Raw genomic sequence first — 23,277 nt, 5'->3', positions numbered from 1 at the left:
TTGTTAAGGTAAAGGAAATATGACAAATACATCCTGAGGGTGGCTTATCAACATAATGCTTCATTTGTTCATAGCACTGAAAGGGTTTAGATAGATAAGTTGTAGATATTAGGTCATGTATTTGGTTGAATGAACTAAAACCTATGTTTTGATTAATTCAAATATCATTCTTTTACTAGGACAAGTTACTTTTTTTAAAGAAAATTTTTAATTTGTAAATTGAATATTTCTAATAATCATTCATTTGAAGCTAATATAAAGTGTGGTTGTGCTTAGGTTACAAAAGGTGGTAAGCAGGTGAAGGAGAAGAGCCGTCAAACATACAAAGATTTACGGGGGAAAATACGAGATTTACAAATACCAAAAGAAGGAACGACGACGTGGGAGACAAATGGTAAGAAAGGCACAAACCAGAACCTTATGTTCGGGATGATCTCGAAGTCATTGGTATTGTTTTCACTTTACTCATAGAAACCTCTTTTAATTTAGCTTCATTGTTTACATTTCATGCAAGACAGTAGATGTTCATTGACATATCATGATAGTGTTACATTTGTCTACATCATAAGTGTCTCTTTAGGATTCTCCGTATCCTCCTTTGCATCCAACAGGTACCTTAAATACTCTTCCCATCTTTCCTTTTCTTCCTTCACTTCCATTATTATGTGGTTATTTGCACCCTTTACTGTATTTCCTCTATCCAACTTACCTTCCCACTCCCTCCTTCCAAAATATCTTTTCATTCTTTTTTAAGTTTTCCATCAAACACCTACCTCACCATAGTCGTCTTTCTTCTCACCCTGTATTTTGCTTGCACCCTCTTTATTCTGTAATCTCTTATGCTTTCCCCTATTTTTTTGCAATTGATAAATTTTCTAGTAAAGTGTAATGATTGCTTCATTGTGTTATGCTATGTAAAATTTTAACTGAATTATATGTATAAACATTCAATAAAAGTATTTTTTAAGGTGAAAATTATTTTTATTTTACACTTACGGAGTTCTAGTTAGAATTTATAATTTGAAAAATATTCCAACAGGAGAGAACTACGTGGTGCCAAAGCCAAGGTCTGCCCCATCTTCACCTGTGTTATCAGCGAAACGAAGACCAAGAACAATGGGACCTGGTGTGGCAATAACTGCCAAAACAACCTATAAACGTGCTTCACAAATCAACATCAGAGAAGACACGGGAGTCTTGCCAGGGTAAGATTTCATTGCTTATGGTTTCCAGATTTTGCATAACCCAGTCACTTAGAGTTCATAATATGCTGTTATTTAGGTTTTTGAATGAAGGGTGGTTAACAAACGGAAGTTAAAAGTTTGTCTCATTCTTATATGTTTTATTGGTAAATATCTGGAGGTTATTGTGAGGTGATGTTTTGATTATTTTCCTAGCACTTAATCTCTAGTTGTTGCTTATGTTCAAATATTCTAATCAACCTTTTTTGTGTCAGCAATCTATGGAACGTTAATCAGATATCTGTGTTTAGATGCACTTAGTAATCCTTTCTAATATAGTAAAAAATGTTAGTTCTTGTTTTTTAGCCAGTTTTTGTTTATTTATTTTTTCATTTGTAAGTAATACAGTGGGTGGGTAGGGGTTAGGGAGTGGTTATGTGTTTTTTTGATGCAGCCCAAAAGGAATTTCTCCTTGTCTTCAATGTTACTGCATGAGGGAATGGAGAGGGGGGTTACCAATTAAATGAAGAGGCCTTGTTGTGGATGTGCTATTGCTGCATTGCTTTCTGACCCAGGGAAATGGGATGACCTGTCATCCAGGAGGAGCTAAGATGAGGGAAGGAAGGAGGGGTTATGGGGGTGGAATGGGTGGGAATGAAATGGGTAGGAGTGGAATTATGCCTTGATTTTGGCTACCTCCCTTGTAAGTTTGGGAAATGCCATTTGTATATGTATGTATATAGTACAGGGGTAGTAGTACAGCACTGTCATAAAAAGATGGAACACATGAACTTCAAAAATGTGATTTTTTGCTATTTTGGTATCTGGAATCAGCAGAAAGAGATGAACCTTATTCTTAAGGTGGGTTAATCCTGTCTTACCAATATATTGGGATCTCAATAGGCAGACTGCATTAACTTCATGTGTTTTCTATGTTGTTATAAAGCAATAAAATTGGCTATTTGCTTAATATTTTGTGGGAATCTAATGTCATAAAGCAACAGTTCTAATGTCAATCCTCAGGTTTGCAAAACTACAAGATGCAGATATAAATAGCAAAAAAGCAGTGAGCATTCATACCTTTACCATTGTTTTTCTCAAAACAAGGATTTTGGAGTTAATGCTTTTTGATTTTTTATGGCACAGTAGGCAGAGGTGGAGGGAGTAAATTTGAAGGGACAACCAAGGATGAGATGGATGGAAGGGCTGAAAGGGGTGTTGAGCTAGAGGTGAATGTCTGTTGAGCAAGGAAGGGAGAGGCAGGATATAGGGGTGAGTGGGAAATGGTGTATAGATGATACTGTGATGTAAGGAAGGGAGGGGGTAGGGAGTGGTTATGTATGAATGATATTTTAACGCAGCCCAAATGACTGTCTTCTTTTTTTTTCTGCATGATGGGACAGAGAGGCGGGGGGGGGGCGTAACTGATTAAGTGAAATGGCCTTGCTGTGAATGTGCTGTGTCTTGCTGTGGTGCTTCTGACCCAGGGGCACTGGGTGAGATACATGGATGATCTCTCATCCATGAGGAGCTAAGATGAGAGGGGGAAAGATGGATAGAAGTGAAATGGGTGAAAGTGGGTACATGCCTTTTGACTTGGCTACCTCCTATGTAAGGGGGAAAAAAAACCATGATATATTGATAGAAGTAGTACTTAATGTCTTCATTTCTTTAATCTCAAAGAGCCCTCAGTGACTCCAGAAAGGTTGAATGATTTGAATCTTTTCTTTTAATGAAAGCTATTCTTGTGAACTTTTTTATGCAAAACTGTATCAGTCATTGGAAGTAATTGTAGTACACATGATGAGATGTGCACTAGGTTTGGTAAATACCAAGAGGGTGGGAAATTAAGTTCAGGTTACAAGCCACAGTGAAGGAAATAAAATCAGTAGGACAGGGAAATTAGTAGGTAAGGACAAGTTTAAGAATATTGACCCAGAAAGATACAGCTAAGGTAGAAAGAACAAAGATAAGGGAGTTTGTTAGTGTAGCCAAGGAAAGGAAGAATTAAAGGATGGAACAAGAGAAGTGATTTTTTCTTCAGTGTTACACATCAGAAACTGAGGAAATAGTATGAAAAAAAGAGAAGAAAACAAGTCAGTACCAGGGGTGATCAGAAAGTAATGACAGTCGGACTCGTAGCTGAGAGACTATAAGTGTTGGGGGGGCGGGGAGCAAGGGGCAGCAAGTGTTGCCTGTTGTTAAATGTTTGAGCTTGTCGCTGTTTGTCTAGCTTACATTTTATTGTTGCGCTGTGCGATTGCGTCATTGTTGGTTTGCCTCTCTAACCGGAAACATGGATTTTTCGAAAGAAGGCTGCAGATTCTACACCTTTACAAGGTGGAAACTCGGGAAAAAAGCAACAGAGATCAGAGAGGAATTGTTGCAAGTTTTTCCCGAGTCTACTCCATCACTGGAAACTGTTTCCCGCTGGATTCGAGCTTTCGCAGCCGGAAAATTGCAGCTAGAAGATGATCATCGTCCTGGCCAACCTCGGACATCCGTGACCGAAGCAATGACGGTCCGTGCGCGGGCCATCATTGACGAAGATCCAACTGTTACTCTTCGATTCTTATCCTTGGAGCTCGGTGTCAGTTATGGGAGCGCACATGACATCGTGCATGAACACTTAGGGCTGAGGAAGAAGTGTGCTCGATGGATACCTCATTTGCTTACGGAAGAGCAGAAGAGCGAACGGGTGCGGATTTGTCGTCTATGGCTGGCTGAATTCGAGCCAAATGGTCCGAAACGGTTCTCAGATGTAGCTACCGGAGATGAGTGTTGGATTTCTTTCTTCACCACCAGAGACAAGCAGTCTAACATGGTGTGGTTGAGTGATGAAGAACCTCGACCTCAGATTCTGAAGGAAGGATTTCGCAGCAGGAAGCGCCTTTTCACCATCTTCTTCAATTCACAAGGACCAATGTGTGTGGATGTAATGCCTCAACAGTGTACTATCACAGCCCAGTACTACACTGATCACGTCCTTCCTTGAGTCCTGGAATATCAGGCCAAGACTACACCAACCCGTCGCCGATCGCGCCTTTTGCTGCACCATGACAATGCTGCCCCCCACAAAGCTCGCCTCACTGTGCAGTTCCTGGAGCAGCAGGGGATCACACTTCTCCCCCACCCACCCTACTCGCCTGACCTTGCTCCCTGTGATTTTTGGTTGTTTCCAAAGATCAAGGGTGATATCGCAGGGAAGCTGTTTCATCGCATCCAAGATCTGGCGCGAGCAGTCAATTCAGAGCTACGAGGTATATCGGCTTCTGAGTACCGTGAGTGCTTCATGAAGTGGCGAAAGAGGATGGAACGTTGCATAGAGGCAGGAGGGGAGTACTTTGAAGGAATGTAGGCCACTATTTGGATTTACCGTGAAAATATATGGTATCACCGTCATTACTTTTTGATCACCCCTCGTACAAGAAGAAGTGAATGGGAACTAAAAGTAGCATCCAACTTTAAAACAATATCATCACAGAATAGGCTTCGCTATGGATGTGAATTGCCTCAGATGGAAAAAAAGATAAATGTAGCAGTTAGTAGCAGGCAATATTGAGTTATGGGTGTCAGATTTTCATATGTGACAAGGATTTACAGCCTATTGATTTGCCTCCTGGCTAGAGTGGGCAAGTTACTACCAGTATGTTTGGGTATAGAAAATTACCAGAAGTAAAATTTGATAGTGCCTTTTCAAATTTTTTATTTTTTTATTTTTTTTATTATAGGATTGAGCTTTAGGGGAAGTCTCCCATAATTACAAAACCATGATTTTTTTTTTATAGATGCCAAGGGCCATATCTCTGTGAATGTTTCCGCAAATGTTCACATATATCACATTTGTACATACATATACCAAAGGCTCTTTCCCCCTTACAAGGGAGGTAGCCAAGAAAAACAAATGCATAAAGACCATTCCCACCTATTCCATCCCCAATACACTCCACTCCCCTCCACCCTCTACCCTCCCTCTTATCTTGGCACCTCCTGGATGACAGGTCATCCCTGCATCTTGTCCACTGCCCTGGGTCAGAAGCAGTGTCGCAAGACACAGCACATCCAATTATAACTTGTAAAAAGCAGTGCAGTGAAGCGCATCTCTTCCACAGCAGGGCCATCAGCTGGAGGTGGTTTTGTACATAATGATATTTACATTGGATGATACCTTTCTAGGTTTTGCATGGTATATGTGTTTTTCTATGCAGATAAAGTGAAGTTTTTACAACTCTTTCATAGCATTTTTCCATTAACTTGATGGCTGCAGGTTTTCTGCAAAAGAGACGAGGGGTAAAAGATTGATTAATCCATTAACAGGTTATATATAATCAAGATGTATATTTTAGTGAGTGGAAGGAATCAAATTCTGGGGTATTGTAGATCAAACTTCTTTCATACTCATTATAAGAATAGAAAACTATTAATTCTTATGATAAGAATAGAAAGCTATGAGGACATCACTTGCCTGATGATACCTTTTTAGCATTTGAACCCCCTCTTATTCTTTCTCTCATTTCCCACCCTCTTCCCCTATCTCTATCTCTATGTACTCACCGTTACTTTTTCCAGGTCATTATTTCACCCGCACTGCCCACAGACCTTCTAAGTGTCCGCCATGTTTTGCTTGCCTGTGATAGAATTATATATTATTCCTGCCCTTGCCAAATCTCGATTACCTTTAAACCTATGACAAGTCTTCTCAGTCACCAGTTTTTCTCTCTTCCCTGCTACATCGCCATTTCTTCAGTCTTTGTAGCCATGCTTACATCATAGTTGATAGTACCTCCCAAATACATGAAGGATTAAACATCTTACATAGGTATGCTTTCAAAGGTAAACTTTATATTCTGTGTTTGTGCATATCAGGCTTTCCATTTATGCTCTTGCCTGTAGATCTCTCTCTCTCTCTCCTCTCTCCCTCACTTGTTCTCTCTCTCTCTCTCTCTCTCTCTCTCTCTCTCTCTCTCTCTCTTGTTCTCTCTCTCTCTCTCTTGTTCTCTCTCTCTCTCTCTCTCTCTCTCTCTCTCTCTCTCTCTCTCTCTCTCTCTCTCTCTCTCTCTCTCTCTCTCTCTCTCTCTCTCTCTCTCTCTTGTTCTCTCTCTCTCTCTCTCTCATTCTCTGTCTGTCTGTCTCTATATCTCTGCATTTCTCTATCTCTTTGTATTTCTGTAATTCTTGACCTCTGTCTGAATACTCTCGTGCTTTCTGTTTTTTGTAAGTTGTCATGAAGCATTTGGCATACGCTGGATTGCTTGGCCTTTGTATTTATGTGTCGCTTCCAGATGGCATTTACTATTTCTCTGGTCTTATCTAGTATTGGACTGTGCATGAATAGTTTAAACTCTTTTATATTTCTTGAGTTATATATATCTGAGCACCTCCTGGATGACGGGTCATCCCTGCACCCTGCCCACCGCCCTGGGTCAGAAGCAGTGTCGCAAGATGACCCGTCATCCAGGAGGTGCTCAGATGAGAGGGAGGGTGGGAGGGGTGTGGAGAGTATTTAGGGATGAAATGGGTGGGAGTGTTTTTATGCCTTTCCCTTTTTGGCTACCTCCCTTGGAAGGGGGAAAAAGCCTTGGTATATGTATGTATGAGTTATATACATCACAAAATAGTTCATCATCACATATTTGGAGTAATTCTTCATGTCTCCTTTTATGTCTTGCATGTAGGTAGTTTCTTGTGTTGCTCTAACAGTGTCATAATCACCTGTATTAAGTACAACTCTGAATTTGGACATACAAGTTCCCCATTCTTTCTCTCTCTTTTTCTTTTCATTTATTTTCTTTTCTTTTTTGTAATGCACTCCTAAATTCTGAACAAATCAAAATTAAATTTTTCTTCTTTTTCTCGTAATTTTATACTTGATATGGTTGGTTTAGTCGGACATATTTTGATGATCTTTTCCCCATAATAGTTTGTGAAAAATTGAAGGTAGTTATTTGATATGAATAAGTTTCTCATTCTTCAAATGTTCTTTATTCTCTTAAACTAATTTATGCTTTTTATGTATAAGTACACCTCAAAACATGAAACCAAAGAGGAAACAAAATATTACAACTCCCCTTCCTAACAAAAAAATGCCTGAACAAACACCCTCCCCCTGGATGACCACATTGTGGACAACTGCCCAGGATGTAACACTTCATCCCATACTATTCTACACATAATGGAAGACTGTATTATACACAATCCCACATGAAAACAACACAACATACACTGTAAAGGATTTGTGGGAAAACCCCATTCCAGCCAATGCATTCCTTGGGGAGACCGGACTGCTTGGACAGACAGTCTAGGGAACAACAACAACAACAACAACAACAATAACAACAACAACAACAAACAACAACACGCAACTTCCTCAGACATCAACAATGTGGTCACCTTCCCTCCAAACATAGGGAAGATGGGAAACCACCCATGTCTCCCCCCTTCCCCCAGACCACTTTCCATTAAAGATCACCAAAGAGAAAAAAAAAAAAAAAAAAAAAAATTAAAACCTACACATAAGAAAACTACAAAAAACAAGTTGGCAGCATTACACAGAGGAAATAGAAAAGGATTTGTAGAACTTTGCCATAGGTTAATTTCAGTCTATAAACAGAGCAGTGAGATAGCACTGACCATTCAGAAGGCCATGAAGAGATACATTTGAAGAGGGTGTTGGAAGAAATACAGTTCTAACTATAGGCATAGAGAGAGAGAGATAGAGAGAGAAACAAGTATAAACCCATAAGACACAGAAATTAACTACTGCAACTAAAAGATGTAAAATGAGTAAATAGCAAGAAAAGAGAAAATCAAAGAGAAAAAAAAAGAGGCACAAAAAGACAGAGAGACAATAGATGGGAAAACAAATGACAAACGTGGAGAACTATAATCTATCTAACTATATACCAAAAACTTTTTCTCCCTTATAAGAAAGGTAGCCAAGTCAAAGGCACTTACCCACTTCCACCCATTCCACTCCTCTCTACCACTCTTTCCTCCCTCTCATCTTAGCTCCTCATGGATGACGGGTCACCCCTGTATCCTGCCCACTGCCATGGGTCAGAAGCAGTGCAGTAAAACAGTACATCTACAGTATGACTACTTCACTTAATTGATGTCCCCCCTCTTTGTTCAGAAAAAGAGATGATGGGGAGAAATTCCCTTCAGCTGTGTCAAAGTATCATTCACACATAAGTGCCTATGAACTACAAAGACCACTAAAAACTCAAAAATGGAACTGGTGCCTACAGTGAGAAGATACATCGAAGCCACCCCAATAGAACACCTGGAACCAGAAACTACTATCTTCCCCATAAGATATAAAAAATAGGAACAGAGTTGTATGCAAGAGACTTCAACCCCATTCACCCATCTTATTACATCACATAAGCCCAATAAACTGAACATTAAAAAAACAGCATTATTCTATACAAATATATACAACAATATACCATCTATACACACAAAACATCCACATATTCAGATCATAAAACAAACTCTTCAAGATAGACCACCAAACTCATTACTCCAGTAAATCTCCCTGACATTAACCTCACAGAAAAATCCCTCTCAAGAGAAGCGAGAATCACACTGACATGTTATGTTCAGGTCAACATCCAGCACAAAGGCACTACTAGCACTGAATAGGTTTGGCCACAGAATCAAGCAGATTGATTTAGGCTTGAAATTTAAGTTTTATTTTTTTCTGTAGCTTGGAGGAGTATCGTACTTGCTTAGAGCATGGTGTGTGTGTGTCTTCCTGTGATTTTATGGATGGAAACTGAATTATGTCAGTTTCCATAATCTTTTTCTGTTTTTTCCTGTGTTGTGGCCATTTTGCTTTATTGTATTTTACATGTCTTATTGTGGGTAGAATGGTTTTTTCCTGCAAGTTCTATGGTTTTTATAGGGAATTGGTTGGAGGAGAGGTCTTAAATGGTTTTCCATGTTGTTTGTGGATGGAAAGAAGGTGAATGTGTTGAAATATCTAGGGAATTTACTAGTTGTGTTGGAAAGGGTTGTCTTATTGGTAGTTAGCTGGAATGTATATTTAGGTCGGGAGTTGGTCAAGGACTTTGGTTCCTTATTGTATGTGTCACCAAATTGGGTGATGTGCATTCAGGCACCTGCCTGGTGTGTGCTTTGTTAAGTCATTGAATCATTGGAGTTGAGGTGTGTATATAGATAATAGTGATTTATATTATTTTTATATATATGTGTTTGAGTGGTTATTATTTTATTGTAGTATGTGTGTTTCTCTTTTGCTGCATGGGGAGATGAGGGTGGGGGCTTGCAAATTAAATGAAATGGGCTTGCTGTGGATGTGCTGTGGTTTGCTGCATTGCTTCTGACCCAGGGCAGTGGGTGAGGTACAGGGATGACCTGTCATCCAGGAGGAGCCAAGAAGAGAGAAGAGAGAGAGAGACACAGAGTTGGTAATCATTTTACTGCTGATATACATGAAAATGGAGGATTGGAGAAAGAGATTGCCATTGAATAAGGAAGGTTAGAGTTAAGGAGGTGCCCTAGAAACAGGATGGAAAAATGAAATAAAAAAATGCCAGTAGAAGTACTGTTATATATAAGGGTGAGACCTAGGTGGTGAATGCATAAAAGAAGTCGTCTTGAGGCAGTGGAAATTGGGTGTTTGAGGCCTCTGCATGGAGGTAGGTACTAGGAAGTATGGCAAAGCAAAGAATGATAGTGTTTGTGAATGGACTGGGTTATAGATAGGATTGGGAGAAAGATTAGAACAGGACAATTTGAGGTGGTGTGGTCATGTTATGGGTACAGAGGAGAATAGATATCCTCAATGGATTCTTGAATCAGTGCTTCTAGGAATAAGAGGAAGGGGCAAATTAAGGAAAAGATGGGTTGATGGAGTTAATGAAACAATAAAAGCTTGTGGTCAAATTTTCAATCAAGTATAGATGTACATGAATAACAGAATGAATTTGAGAAGTTTAAATTAGACACAACTTGTTACATGATGGTGCACTGGGGAAAAATGAGCATTATTACAAGGATATTTTTTTCATTGTTTAAGCAGGAAGGTGTAAAAGGGATGAGTGTGATGGAAGTGAAATGGGTGAGGATGTGCCTCCTCTGTGTTTAGCCAATATTTTTTGTGGATAATGGTGTATGTCCTCCTCTTTGTTCTCATTATTGTTGTCCTTGCTGCCATATTCCTCCTCCTCTTCCATCTCCTTGTTCTCATTCTTGTCCTTGTTTGCCATCTTCCTACTCTTCCTTCTTCCTTCATCATAACCTCCCCCTCTTTCCATCACATTTTTTCACCTCTATTCTCCTTGTTTTTTTTTTCCATTTCCTCTTCCTCTTCCCATTTTCTTCTTCCACCATTTTCCCTTTCTCCACCTGTATCTATTCATTCTCTTTCTTTTGCCCTTTGTTTTCCTCTGTCACATATTCTTCCCTTAATGCTGCTACTCCATCTCTTTCCTTTTTACCTTCATTCTCCTTAAACCCTGTGCATATCGTTATCTTCCTTTTCTTCAATGTTCAACTTCCTTTCTGTTTAACTCTTACTTTGTCTTCTCTATTCCTTGTATCTCTTTCCTTACCATCCTTACATCTCCTTTTGAGCACAGAAAGGTCCTGGGTAATGAATATGTTGTCTTTATTTGAGAATGTGTGATATGCTACTTAAAAAAGAAGATTGGGTAGACTATGTATACTTGGACCTGGAGAAGGTTTTTGATAAGGTGCCACACCCAAGACTAATATGGAAGTTGGAAAATGTTGGAGGATTCAAAGGGAACATTCTGGAATGGATGAATGATTTCATGAAAGATGTGCTGATACAAACAGTAGTGAAGGATGAAATATTTGATTGGAAAGAAGTAACTAGTGCATTACTGCTAGGCTTGGTGCTGGCACCTATAATGTTCTTGATGTATATCAACAACAAATAGAATAAACAGCTATGCTAATTCATTTTCTGATGATGCTAAGACCATGAAAAAAGTGTAAAATGATGATGACTAAACTGCTATCAGAAGACCTAAGTAAGGTTTACAAATGGAACCAAGAGTGGAAGATTAAATTGAATATAAAGAAATAAATATTTTGGAAATGGGGAAAAAGCAAAATGAAATTATTGTAGAATTATACAATGGGAGATGAAACAATTATAACAACAGAAGAGGAAAATGATCTGGGAGTCTTGATTATGGATGATATGTTGCTGGAAAATTATATTGATAAGATGATAGGAGAGACATGTAAGCTGGTAATGAACATGAAAATGGTATTTCATTATATTGATGAAGATATAATGAAAAAATTCTGGGAATCTTGTTCACCCTAGGCTGGGATGTGCTATGGTGGCGTGGTCACCACACGCAATGAAAGAACTAAGGATGACAACTAGAATGATCCCTAACCTGGCTGACAAAACAAAACTAGAGAGATTAGATAGACTACAATTGCCCAGTCAAAAAGAGAAAAGAAAAGGTGATAGTAATTTTTAGAACAGTGAAGGAGTAGAAAAAATAGAGAGGATTTGCTATTATAGAATGAAAGAACATCAAGAGGACAGCAAAAAAAACAAAAGAAGGCAGACTACTTGTTGAGAAAGCTTTCTGCACAGATATATAAATTTTTGAAACACTAGAAGAAACAATACAGATTGACAACATAAATGAATTTAAAGCAGATTTTGATAAATGGAAACACAGAGACAGGACCCTGTGAGCTTTGCTGTTATCCTTAATATTACTATTAGTTTAATAAAAGGTAAGATTTTCCTGAGTATGATTACACCATACTGGTCTTACAGAAGGGCTATAACCATTTTCATTTCTCACATTCCAGCACAAGGAAGTACGACCTCATGGAATCTAGCAGTCGTCTTGCCTCGCCCATTTCTTCAGATGGTCTACACACGCCCTCGCCTCAGGATATTGATTTGATGGGTTAGTGTTTATAAATGATGTTGAGAGAAACAGGTAGACAGAGGAGTTGTGGAGTGACAAAATCCTAGTTTATATGTGGTCATCCATCCTAGTGTGGCAAGAGAGGGAGAGAAAAGAGGCATGCACAGAGCAGGTTGCTGTATTAAATGCCGAACTGTCAGTTTTGTCAGTCTTCTTGCCGAACTGGCAGTTTTGTCAGTCTTCTTGGTGTGGAGAGAGAGAGAGAGAGAGAGAGAGAGAGAGAGAGAGAGAGAGAGAGAGAGAGTGAGAGAGAGAGTGAGTGAGTGAGTGTGTGTGTGTGTGTGTATTTACCTAGTTGTATTTACCTAGTTGTATTTTACGGGAAGGGGAGCTATGCTCGTGGGGTCCCGTCTTCATTTCTCATTTTATCTAAACAATTTTTAAATTCATGTATTGTTTTTGCACACACCACTTTCTCATCTAACTTGTTCCAACTGTCTATTACTCTGTGTGGAAAGCTGTTCTTTTTCAAATCTCTTCTATAGCTGTCTTTTTTTATTTTCTTTCTGTGTCCTCTTGTATTTCTGTCATCCCATTTTATCAGATTCTCTCTATCAGTAATTTCTATGCCTTTCATGATTCTGTAAATAGCTATCAAATCTCCTCTCTCTCTTCTTTGCTCTAGTGTCTGTAGTTCAAGTTTTTGTAGTCTCTCTTCATATGATAGTTTTGAGAGTGTTGGTGCCAGTTTTGTAATTGCTCTTTGTATTCTTTCAAGTTTTTTTATACATTTTTTTGTACTTGGTGACCATATTGTTGCTGCATATTCTAATCTTGGTCTTATCAGGGTGATTAGGATTTTCCTCACCATTTCTTCATCCAGGTATGTAAATGCCACTTTGATTGTTCTTATTAAATTATAAGTTTCTCCAAAAATCTTATTTATATGTTTTTCAGGTGACATATTATTCATAACAATGACTCCCAGGTCCTTCTCATTTTCTACTTTTTTTATTCCCTCTTCTCCCAAATTATATGATCCTGTTATTCTGTTTTTGCTTTTTCCAAATTCCATTATACTACACTTTTTTGTATTGAACTCCATCTCCCACTTCTTGCTCCATTCCTGTACTTTATTTAGATCTCTCTGTAGTGATTCACAATCTTCTTCAGTTTTCACTCTTTTCAGTAGTTTTGCATCGTCTGCAAAGAAGCTCATATAGCTTTCAATTCCTTCATCCATATCATTAATATATATAGCAAACATTATTGGGGCCAGGACTGTTCCCTGCGGGACACCGCTTATTACTTCATTCCATTTTGAGTGCTGGTTTCTTATCACTACTCTCATTTTTCTTTCTTGCAAAAAGTCTTCCATCCAATTTAGTAATTTACCTTGTATTCCTCCTTCAGATTCTAGTTTCTTAAGCAACTTCTTATGTGGTACTTTGTCAAAAGCTTTTTTTAGGTCTAGAAATGCACAATCAGCCCATCCATCTCTTTCTTGTATTATATCTATTAGCCTTGAATAGAAACATATTAAATTGGTGACGCATGATCGTCCTTGTCTGAATCCAAATTGCCTTGGATTTAGTACGTTGTTTTTTTCCAAGTATTTTACCCATCTATTTTTGATAATTCTTTCACAAATTTTTGCTATTGTACTTGTTAGAGAGACTGGTCTATAGTTGGTAGGTTCTTCTTTATTTCCTCCTTTATATATAGGTACTATATTTGCTTTTTTTCCAATCTTCTGGAACTTTTCCTTCTTTCAAGGAACTGCTTATTATGCTATGTATTTTGTCTGTCAGTTCATTCCTGCATTCTTTCAGAATCCAGTTTGCTATTTCATCTGGTCCATGTGATTTTCTGACATCAAGATTACTCAATTGTATCAATATTTCATTCTTTGATACTTCTATTTTTTCTATAGGGGGGACTTTCTCTTTCCATTCAATCTCTTCAGGTTGTATGTTCTCCCTTGTAAACACTGATTTAAAATGTTTGTTCATAATTTCCGCCATTTCCATTTCCTCAGTGTATTCAACTCCCCCTTGTCTTAATTTCTCCAAGTCCTGTTTGTTTTTCAGTTTATTGTTTACAAATCTGTAGAATAGTTTTGGTTGATCTTTACATTTTTCTATGACGTCTTTTTCATATTTTCTCTTTTCCTCTCTGCACGTTTGTACATATTCATTTCTATAACTGGTATATATTTTCCATTTTTCAGGTTTTCTATCTTTTTTCCATCTGGTCCAGGCTTTGTCTCTTTTGTCTTTTAACTTCCTACAACTTTTGTTGTACCAGCATTTTACATATTCTTTTTCTTGTTTTTGTCTTGGGACATACTTTTCCACTCCTTTTTTGTAAATTTTTGTCAAAATATTCCATTTCTTTTCCACTGATGTTTCTTCTTTGTATATTTCTTCCCAGTTTTCTTGTTGAAAGAATTCTCTTATTTTATCAAAGTTTGTTTTTTCATACATCATTCTTCCTTTTCTATATTGTTCATTTCTTTTGATATATTTTTCTTCATTAAGTTCCAGTTCAATCAATATGTGGTCACTTTTACCTATTGGTGTTTTATATTCAATCTTGTCCACTATTCTAGGTTCAGATGTAATTAATAAGTCTAGTCTCGATGGTTCTTCTTCATTTCTATACCTAGTGTTCTCCTGTATCCATTGTGTCATTGTGTGGTCAATAATCATCTCAAGTAGAGCGTTTCCCCATGAGTCATCTCCACCCTTTACTGTCATTTCTTCCCAGCAGATTTCTTTGCAATTAAAGTCGCCCATCATAACTATTCTTCCTCCATCTTCCATTATTTTATTTAATGTTATCTTTGTGTCCTCTAACATACTTTTATGTTCACTCTCCTCCCATGAGGCTGTTTTTGGAGGCACATAATTGATCACAAATTTTCTGCTCTTCTTATCTCTGTCTTCCACTTCTATCATAATCATCTCTACTGTATTCTTTCCATATATGACACCTATCACGTTTATATCCTTCTTAGTCAGGAACATAACTCCACCCCCTTGCTTTTTCTCTCTGTTTCTAATCCAATAATTGTATGCATCATGTCCTACACTGTTGGGTGGTAGTGGGCCTTTTAATTTTGTTTCTACAATTCCCATTATGTCCGGTTCTTTTTCTTTCAAATAATCATTCAGCTCATTCAATCCTGTTATTAATCCATCTATATTTGTGTAAGACACTCTTAGTTTTCTGCCACTTCCATTGTATTCTCTGTTTCCCTTATGTTTTTCTTTTGTATGTCGAACTTCCTTAGTTTCATGTTCACTACTCTCCAATAGAATCTCTCTTTCTCTGACTCCGTTCTATTCTCGTTTTTTGCCTTAGCTTCCAGTCTTTTCTGCTTTTCTTCCTCTCTTTCCTCTTTATTCATTTCTCTTTTTATCCATATCTTTTTGTATTGTTCACTTGTTGCTAGTTTCCCTGTTTTGGATAAGATATTCTCTGCCGTTGTTTGTGACTTGAATTTAATCTTAATTGGTCTGGTCTTGTCTGTGCTATACTTTCCGAGTCTAAATTTCTCTTCGATTTGTTTCATAATTTCTGGTTCATCTTCCTGAACTGATTCTAGTAATTGGTTTACTTTTTCATTTTCCTCTTTGATTCTTGTGGTTCTATCTGTGTTGTGTTTCTCTTCCATTCCTAATATAATTATACATTTCTTCTTGTCTGCTAAATCTCTTACTATATTCTCCTTCTGTCTCATCACTTTAATAACTGAGTCTTCAGTATGTTCTTTCAATTGCTGTTTGACTATGTCAGTGAATGAAACCTTATTTCCTTCTTGGGTTTTCTTCCAATTTTTACTTTCTTTAGCTATCGTTTCTCTGTTTTCTTTACTATTCTTCTTCAATTCCTCATTCTCCACCTTTACATCTCTTAACTGTCTTTTTAGGTCTTCTATTTCATCAGTTAAGTTTTTATTCGCCTTTTCTAGTTCTTCCAATCTTTCAACCCTTTGTAAAATGGTGTTCATATGACCTAACCTACTCTCCAAGTCCTCGATCACCTTATCAACCTTCTTCTCTAGTCTTGTCAGTCGGGGGGGGTTTGTGTCCCCCCCACTCTCTTTAAATCCCTTGAAAATATTCTCATCACTTTCTACTGTATTGTTCCTATCTATACTTCTAATCTTTACATTCTTATTAGACATTCCGTCGTCCTCCAGCTCGTCTTGCGGTCTCTTGTTTACTTTTCGGCGGTCTGTTAGGACCAAGTCCTCTACTTCCTCATTACCTTCCATTTCCCCAGCAATCCCTCCCCTTCTCCTCTTTCCTTACTTTCCCACTACCCCACGAGCAATTTCCCCCCACCCTGTAAATACAAAAAGGCACTTCTCTTTGCGTTGGGATCCACAATCTGCACTTTTCTTCAGAACGTTCTTCAAGCCGTCCGTTCGTTGAAAGTGTGTGTGTGTGTGTGTGAGTGAGTGAGTGAGTGAGTGAGTGCAACAGACACTAAGCATGAAGTATTAAATGTCCAGTAGATACAAAGTCTGTAATAGGTATTTCCTTATTTCATTATATGTTTAGCTCATGGATGTATATATGTACACCAGTGGCCTTTTCCTCATTGCAAGGGGGTGAGGGTGGCTTGGTGAAAATATGCTATGCTGTTATCAATGCTGGAGTTTATGTAGGATCTCAGACATTTCTAGTAACCATAATTACATATACACAGACACACTCCTCCCCGAAAGTCTTGTTGTCAGGTCTGTAAATCACCATGAAATGTAAACTCATCATACATATACTAAAATACCTTTTCTTCCTCACAAGGTTCTTATAAATTGGTTAAGTTTCATTAGAAAAAAAATGTAAAATAGCTTAATTACAGAAAAACATATATGAAATCCAGCAAGGAAAGCTATATTTGTAAAGCTATAAAGGGGTTATGGGACTTTGGCTGGTGATTGTGTATGCATGTTAGCATTTGTTATGATTGTATGTGGTTATTTTTAGCTAAGTGTGAATTACATTATCTTTGCAGGTGAAATGGAAGAAATTTTAAAAACTAAACTTGGACAGGAAGAGGGTAGTTCCCCGAACCACGTTTCCAAGCAAAGTGTCAGTAGTACCAGTCAAGTGAGCACAAGTGCTGCCAGCAGCGTCAGCAATAGTATTTGTAATAGTGTCAGCAACTCTCCCACTGTGGGTAACTCTCTTGTAGCACCTCAGCGCAGACTTGCCCGGGACAACAAGTTGCCATCCCCCCTCGCCTCCAGGAAGGTAGCTATGGCCCCCTTGATCACTCCCAATGTGTCCACAGGAGCTCATCTGTGGGACTGCTCAGCTGCCCCTATGGCAGCTGTTTTTGGCTGTGTTTGGCAGTTTGGGCTTAAGAGTGATTTTTCATTTTCTTGCTGAGTGTAATGAGGACTCATTGTCCTCATAATGATTGAAATAACATAACAGAGACTATAACATTGTATATTAATGCTGTAGTTTGCCATAGTCTGTGTAGATTGTAGTAATTTAATATTCTTGACATTCAGGTTTTATAGTTTAGCTGATGTGTTTAATGCTACAATATGTGAGTATGGTGACCATAGGCATGTTAGTTTTGTGTGGAGGTTAGGATCCTGGGTGGGACCCACACTGGATGCAACATAAACAGGGAAGATTAACCTCTTCAAAACAAGTCAAATTCTCGCGGATGGCATCAGCTGCCTGGTGTATGACGATTTGATGATGCATAACAATACTCGTATTATAGAATATAAAATTACAGCTGTATTACTTGTTCTTTTTCACTCTGAATATTAATAACCACAGAAAATATGATCAAGCCAATTCACAGAATATGGGAGTCATTCAGCTACAATTACGATAAAAATATAATCAAGACGCCAATGCCGGTATTCTCATATACCCATTTGGGCCTCATGATGCCTACGTAGGCATCATCATACGAAAGGGGTTAAATTTGACATAGACTTCTCAACAATTCCCAGCAGTGATTGTTACTTGTCCCAGCAGTCCAACCACATGAGTCAGAGGTTTTGGCTTTGGCCGCAACTCTTTGCCTCCTCTTGTAGGCCCCTCACCACCCACGTTCTTTATGCATAAATTTTCCTGTGTGTGACTCAGTAACATGTACATTACAGTTAAGATATGCTCATGTAATTATGTGCCAAAATTGTTATTTAGAGTTAAGAAGACAGTGATCCTTTTGATCAAGAGTGAGGATATAAGACAGATTCTACTTTGGGAGGATGTAAGTGTTAAGTGTTCCAGAGTAAAGTAGGGCAAGGAGGGGGTGGAAGGTGTGCTTTCATCTGAAATATAAAAGAATTTTAAGGGATGTGTTTCTAAGTTGTTGTTGTTGTTGTTGTCGTTCCCTAGACTGTCTGTCCGAGCAGTCCCGTCTCCCCAAGGAAGGCCACAGCCGAAACTGGGTTTTCCCACAAATCCTTTATAGAGTGTATGTTGTGTTGTTTGCGTGCATGATTGTGTATAATGCAGTCTTCCATTATGTGTTGTATGGTATGGGGTGAAGTGTTACATCCTGGGCAGCTGTTCACAACACGGTCGTCCAGCCTCTTCTGGTAGCTTAGAAGTGCTGGGTGGTGACCGCATCGCAGTCTGGCCAAGTGGACTCTGTCCTTTCGTGGGAGAGAGGATTCAGAAGGGTGGATATCAGGGGGTCTGGCATGCAGTAGTGTGTTGTCTTTCAGTGTGTTAATGGAGCGGTGAGTGATATGATTATGAATATGTTTCTGGAGGCTGGTATTTGGTGGTTGTGGAGGAAGAGAAGAGAGTATCTGTGCGTAATAAAGGTCTTTGGGTGTAGTTTTAATGTTTCTTGGTGTGTGTGTGGGTGTTCTGCTATGTAGTGTAGCGGGTGTGATGTGTTTGTGGTGGCTGCAGCAAGTGTTTGTGTGCCTCTCATGTCGAGGTGGTCCTTGACTTTGAGGACTTTTGTTTCATGGTGTAAATGGTCTGTAGGTGTTGTATTTGTGCAGCCTGTAATTGTTTTTAGGGCTTTGTTTTGTATGATTTGAAGGGTGTTGTGGTGTGTCTCACTGAGATTAGGAGCCCATGCATGTGTTTCTAAGTTAAGTGATTGTGCTGACAGCACTGTATGGGCCAGAAACATGGAATTTAAGAGAGGCAGAAAAGAGAAATTCTAATGTTTGAGATGAAAAGTCTGAGAATTATGGTAGAGTTTACAAGGTTGGATGGAGTGAGAAATTATGTGCTTAGAAGGAGAGTGGGGATGGATAAGGAGATGGCAGATAGGGCTCATGAAAGTGTATTGGGATGGTTTGGACACATGGAAAGAATGAGTGAGGAAGGACTGATAAGAGGTGTGGAAGGCAGAGGCAGAGTGAATGAACTTGATAGGACAAATGAGGATGAGATGGATGGATGGGGTGAATAGGGCTTTGAGCAAGGAAGTGAGATGGCAGGGAATAGGGGTGAGTGGAGAATGGCTGTATATAGATGATACAGTGATAAAAGAAATGGGGGTTAGGGAGTGGTTATGTATGAATGTTTTAATGCAGCCTGAAGGGATTTCTCCCTGTCCTCTGTTTTTCTACATGAGGGGATGGAGAGGGGGTTCACTGATTAAGTGAAGTGGCCTTGCTGTGGATGTGCTGTGTCTTGCTGCATTGCTTCTGACCCAGGGCAGTGGGTGAGATACAGAGATGACCTGTCATCCATGAGGAGCTAAGATGAGAGGGAAGAAAGGGTGGTGGATGGGAGTGAATTGGGTGGGAGTGGGTACTTGCCTCTTGACTTGGTTACCTCCCTTGTAAGGGGAAAAAAAACCCTTGGTATAGAGATAATTGTATAACTTGGAAGATGTGGATAAGGATGTTGATGAAAAGAGTGAAAATATGAGTGAAATAGAAATGCCAGACCTTTGGAAGATTAATATATAAAGGTCTATGAAGGGAGTAAGGATTTCTTATTGATAATATGATGGTGGAGAGGTCAATAGGAAGTTTCAGAGTAATAGATTGTGTAAGTAACAATAGAGAGAGAATACATACATACATACATAAATATATATATATATATATATATATATATATACATATATATATATATATATATATATATATATATATATATATATATATATATATATATATATATATATATATATACCAACGGCTTTTTCCCCCATACAATGGAGGTAGCCAAAAAACAAAGGCATAAAATCCACTCCCACCCATTTCATCCCCACATACTCCACTCCCATTCACCCACCTCCCTCCCTCTTATTTTGGCTCCTGGATGATGGGTCATCCCTGCATCTCGCCCACTGCCCTGGGTCAGGAGTGTAGCAAGACACAGGACATTCACAGGAAGGCCACTCTGTTTAATCTGCGACCCCTCCTCTCTATCCCCTCATGCAGAAAAAGAGATGAAGGGGAGAATTTCCTTCAGGCTGCATCAAAATATCATTTACACATACTCCCTCACCCCCCATCCCACTCCCTTCCATGCATTACTGCATCATCCTCAAACAACCACTCTCCATTTACCCCTATATTCTGTCTTCTCCCTTCCTTCTTCAACAGACATTCCCCTCTTTCCCAATGCCCCCTTTTACCCCATCGGTCCATCTGAAAGAGAGAATAATTCAGAATTTTTAAGCAGAGAAAATTAATTATAGATACATGCTGTGACTGGAAACTGATGCACACAGTATAACATGAAGGTAAAAAAAATTAGAACGGGAAGGGCACTTTAAAGTTGAATAACCATGGGAAATTGAAAGTATGTCAAGGCCTTTATTACATTTGGGCCAATGTGTTTTAGAAGGATGTTATTTTCTGGGCCTGCATGGGAGTTTTTAAATTTCATTTTTAATTTTACCTGTTCCATATCTTTAACAATTAAGAGGGTGGAGGGGAGTGGAATATGTTAGGGATGGAATGGGTGGGAGTGGTTTTTATACATTTGTGTTTTGGCTACTTCCCTTATAAGGGAAAAAAATCCTTTGGTATATGTATATATGTATGTATATCTTTAAGAAGGGGTTAGGCTTATATGTCTAGTTTAATTTTTGTATCACTTCAGTGATATTCCTAATTTCTGGAGTAGTGGGTCTGAAACTTCTTTTGGAAAAGTGTTTGTAAATGATATTGTTTTTGCGGATTATGTTTTTCCATGGATTCTAACTTCATCATGGGTAGGGGGTGGGTTAGTTTTTTAAGTTTTCAGTAGTCTTTACAGTTCTCCACATTTGTTGCTATTTGTCAATCAATCAGTTGTTGCCTTGAGTTTCACTAAGTGGAAAACCTGCTGTCCCACACTGGGTGGTAGTGGTCCTCAGAACTTCACACAGATTTTGCTCGTAGCCTAATTTATCAGAGGACTACTACTCAACTGATTATAATCATTTGGTATGAGAATAAAATCAGAAAGTGTGCATATTTTACCAATGAGTTTAATGAAGATGTTTTAACCTGTTTTTAGTTCAGGGTGTTCCCTTTAGTTAAAGTAATTCTGGCATGATCTAGAACAGAATCTGTAAAGTATACCACTGGGATGAAGGGGGTTATGGTTTGTTATGGTCACATTCTTGTCTCTCTTCCCATTACTATTGCTATGCCTATGGTCGCCATATATGTTTTTGTGTGTTTGCAGCTTAGGAAATCAATATCGTTGTCCTGTGATTTCGTGTATGATACTCAACAAAACTACAGTGTAGTCAGGGGGAATGTGTATCGAGGGGTGAGTACTGCAGATGATAAAGATGCTTCTGCCCTGTGCTTTGTCATGTGCTTTCTTCAGCCAGCCAGCCAGCCAGCCTATGCTCACAAGCTCCAGTGAGTCAGCTTTTCAAAATGCATAAGTACTGTATAGGATTAATGTCAATCTAAGGTAGATACGACTTCCCAGTTCGACATTCAGGGAAGCCACCGACAGAATATGAAAGTCACTTGAAGTTGCAGGATTTTTAAGGATTTATTGTATCAAGGTAATTGTTCATTATGTCCAAAGGATTATTATTCAGAGAAAAATATTTGTCATGCCAGGAAATTATACTATGTTCTAGTGAACATGCAGTAATTATCACTTAGTTTTATTAGTCATAGGTAACTAGTTATACATTGGAGTTAGATGGTATATATATATATATATATATATATATATATATATATATATATATATATATATATATATATATATATATATATATATATATATATATATATATATATATATTTTTTTTTAATGTACAAAGTCATTTAGATAGATTGAACATCCAAAATATTTGAATAGGATTTTATGAAGCTAAACAAAGATTAGGTAAAACTGGTTATGTTGTATGGTTACTGTTTGAACAACTCCAGGTGTTATTGTTAAGATATGATTTGAATTGGGATTACCTTGGATAGAATGTTAGGTATTTGTGTAAGAACATAGTTGGGATTTCAGTGGCTCTTGTTAGGATTTCATTAATTAGATGTCATGAGCCTATCAGTTGTTTTCAGTTTTACAATGGATTCATGTGTAGGACAAGAAAATTTAACATACATTTTTAAATCTTCGTACGGATACCAAAAGGCCATTTCCCCTTTACAAAGGGAATGGCTGAGTCAAAGTATAAGTCCACCCTACACTCATTTTACACCCATCATAAACCCATCTGTTGTTCCTCCTCTCTTGATATTCATGATGAATTTGTTATTTTTCATCAGGGTGTCATATTGAGAGAGATATACGTTGTTGACAACGTGTGTTCATTGCCTTAAAACTACTGGTTTGTTTTGATCATTTTGGTTTTGTCACTGAAGAACAGTAAACTAATGAAATTTGTGGTATTAGAGTGCCACAAGTGTTACTACTAATAAAATGTGTCTATCACACATTTATGGATACTTCTGTTGAATCTCGAAAGAAATGGTTGATACTTAATTTTGAGGAGGAGCCATGGTAAAATGTTTTAATTTGTTTCCAAAGTATTGTTGTTTACAGTTAGGTGAACTTAAAACATAATTTTTTTACCTTTCTCCTGGGTGCTTGGCTATTTCTAGTAATACTGCTGCGATTTGTCTTTACATAAGAAAAAGTGTAGTCTAATTGGTACTCCGTATTTACTACAGGCAAGAATGACCACAATATTTTTGTCAAGATATACTTGTAACATAGCAGTGCATGTACACTTTACTTATATGTGACTGTTCTATTATACATTTTGAA

General features: G+C 38.1%; 1 protein-coding gene across 6 annotated transcripts in view; it reads left to right on the top strand.

Moving 5' to 3' along the window:
* LOC143017731 (DENN domain-containing protein 1A) overlaps positions 1–23,277 on the top strand; it is a 75,250-nt gene that overhangs the window by 37,722 nt on the left and 14,251 nt on the right. For 5 of the 6 annotated variants that reach the window (XM_076172521.1, XM_076172520.1, XM_076172525.1 and 2 more), the window contains 4 exons: positions 277–394; positions 1,040–1,205; positions 12,012–12,112; positions 17,102–17,340. In XM_076172521.1, coding sequence (XP_076028636.1) covers positions 277–394; positions 1,040–1,205; positions 12,012–12,112; positions 17,102–17,340 — 624 coding nt within the window. Of the gene's footprint in view, positions 1–276; positions 395–1,039; positions 1,206–12,011; positions 12,113–17,101; positions 17,341–21,717; positions 21,805–23,277 lie in introns of all 6 variants that reach the window. The other variant, XM_076172524.1, reaches the window with a different exon arrangement.

The sequence above is a fragment of the Oratosquilla oratoria genome, chromosome 33 (assembly GCF_046742065.1).
Source record: "Oratosquilla oratoria isolate Oo_2021 chromosome 33, ASM4674206v1, whole genome shotgun sequence".
In the NCBI taxonomy this organism is placed as follows: domain Eukaryota; kingdom Metazoa; phylum Arthropoda; class Malacostraca; order Stomatopoda; family Squillidae; genus Oratosquilla; species Oratosquilla oratoria.
The sequence above is the reverse complement of the archived record's forward strand: the minus strand, read 5'-3'. Positions and strand labels throughout refer to the sequence as shown.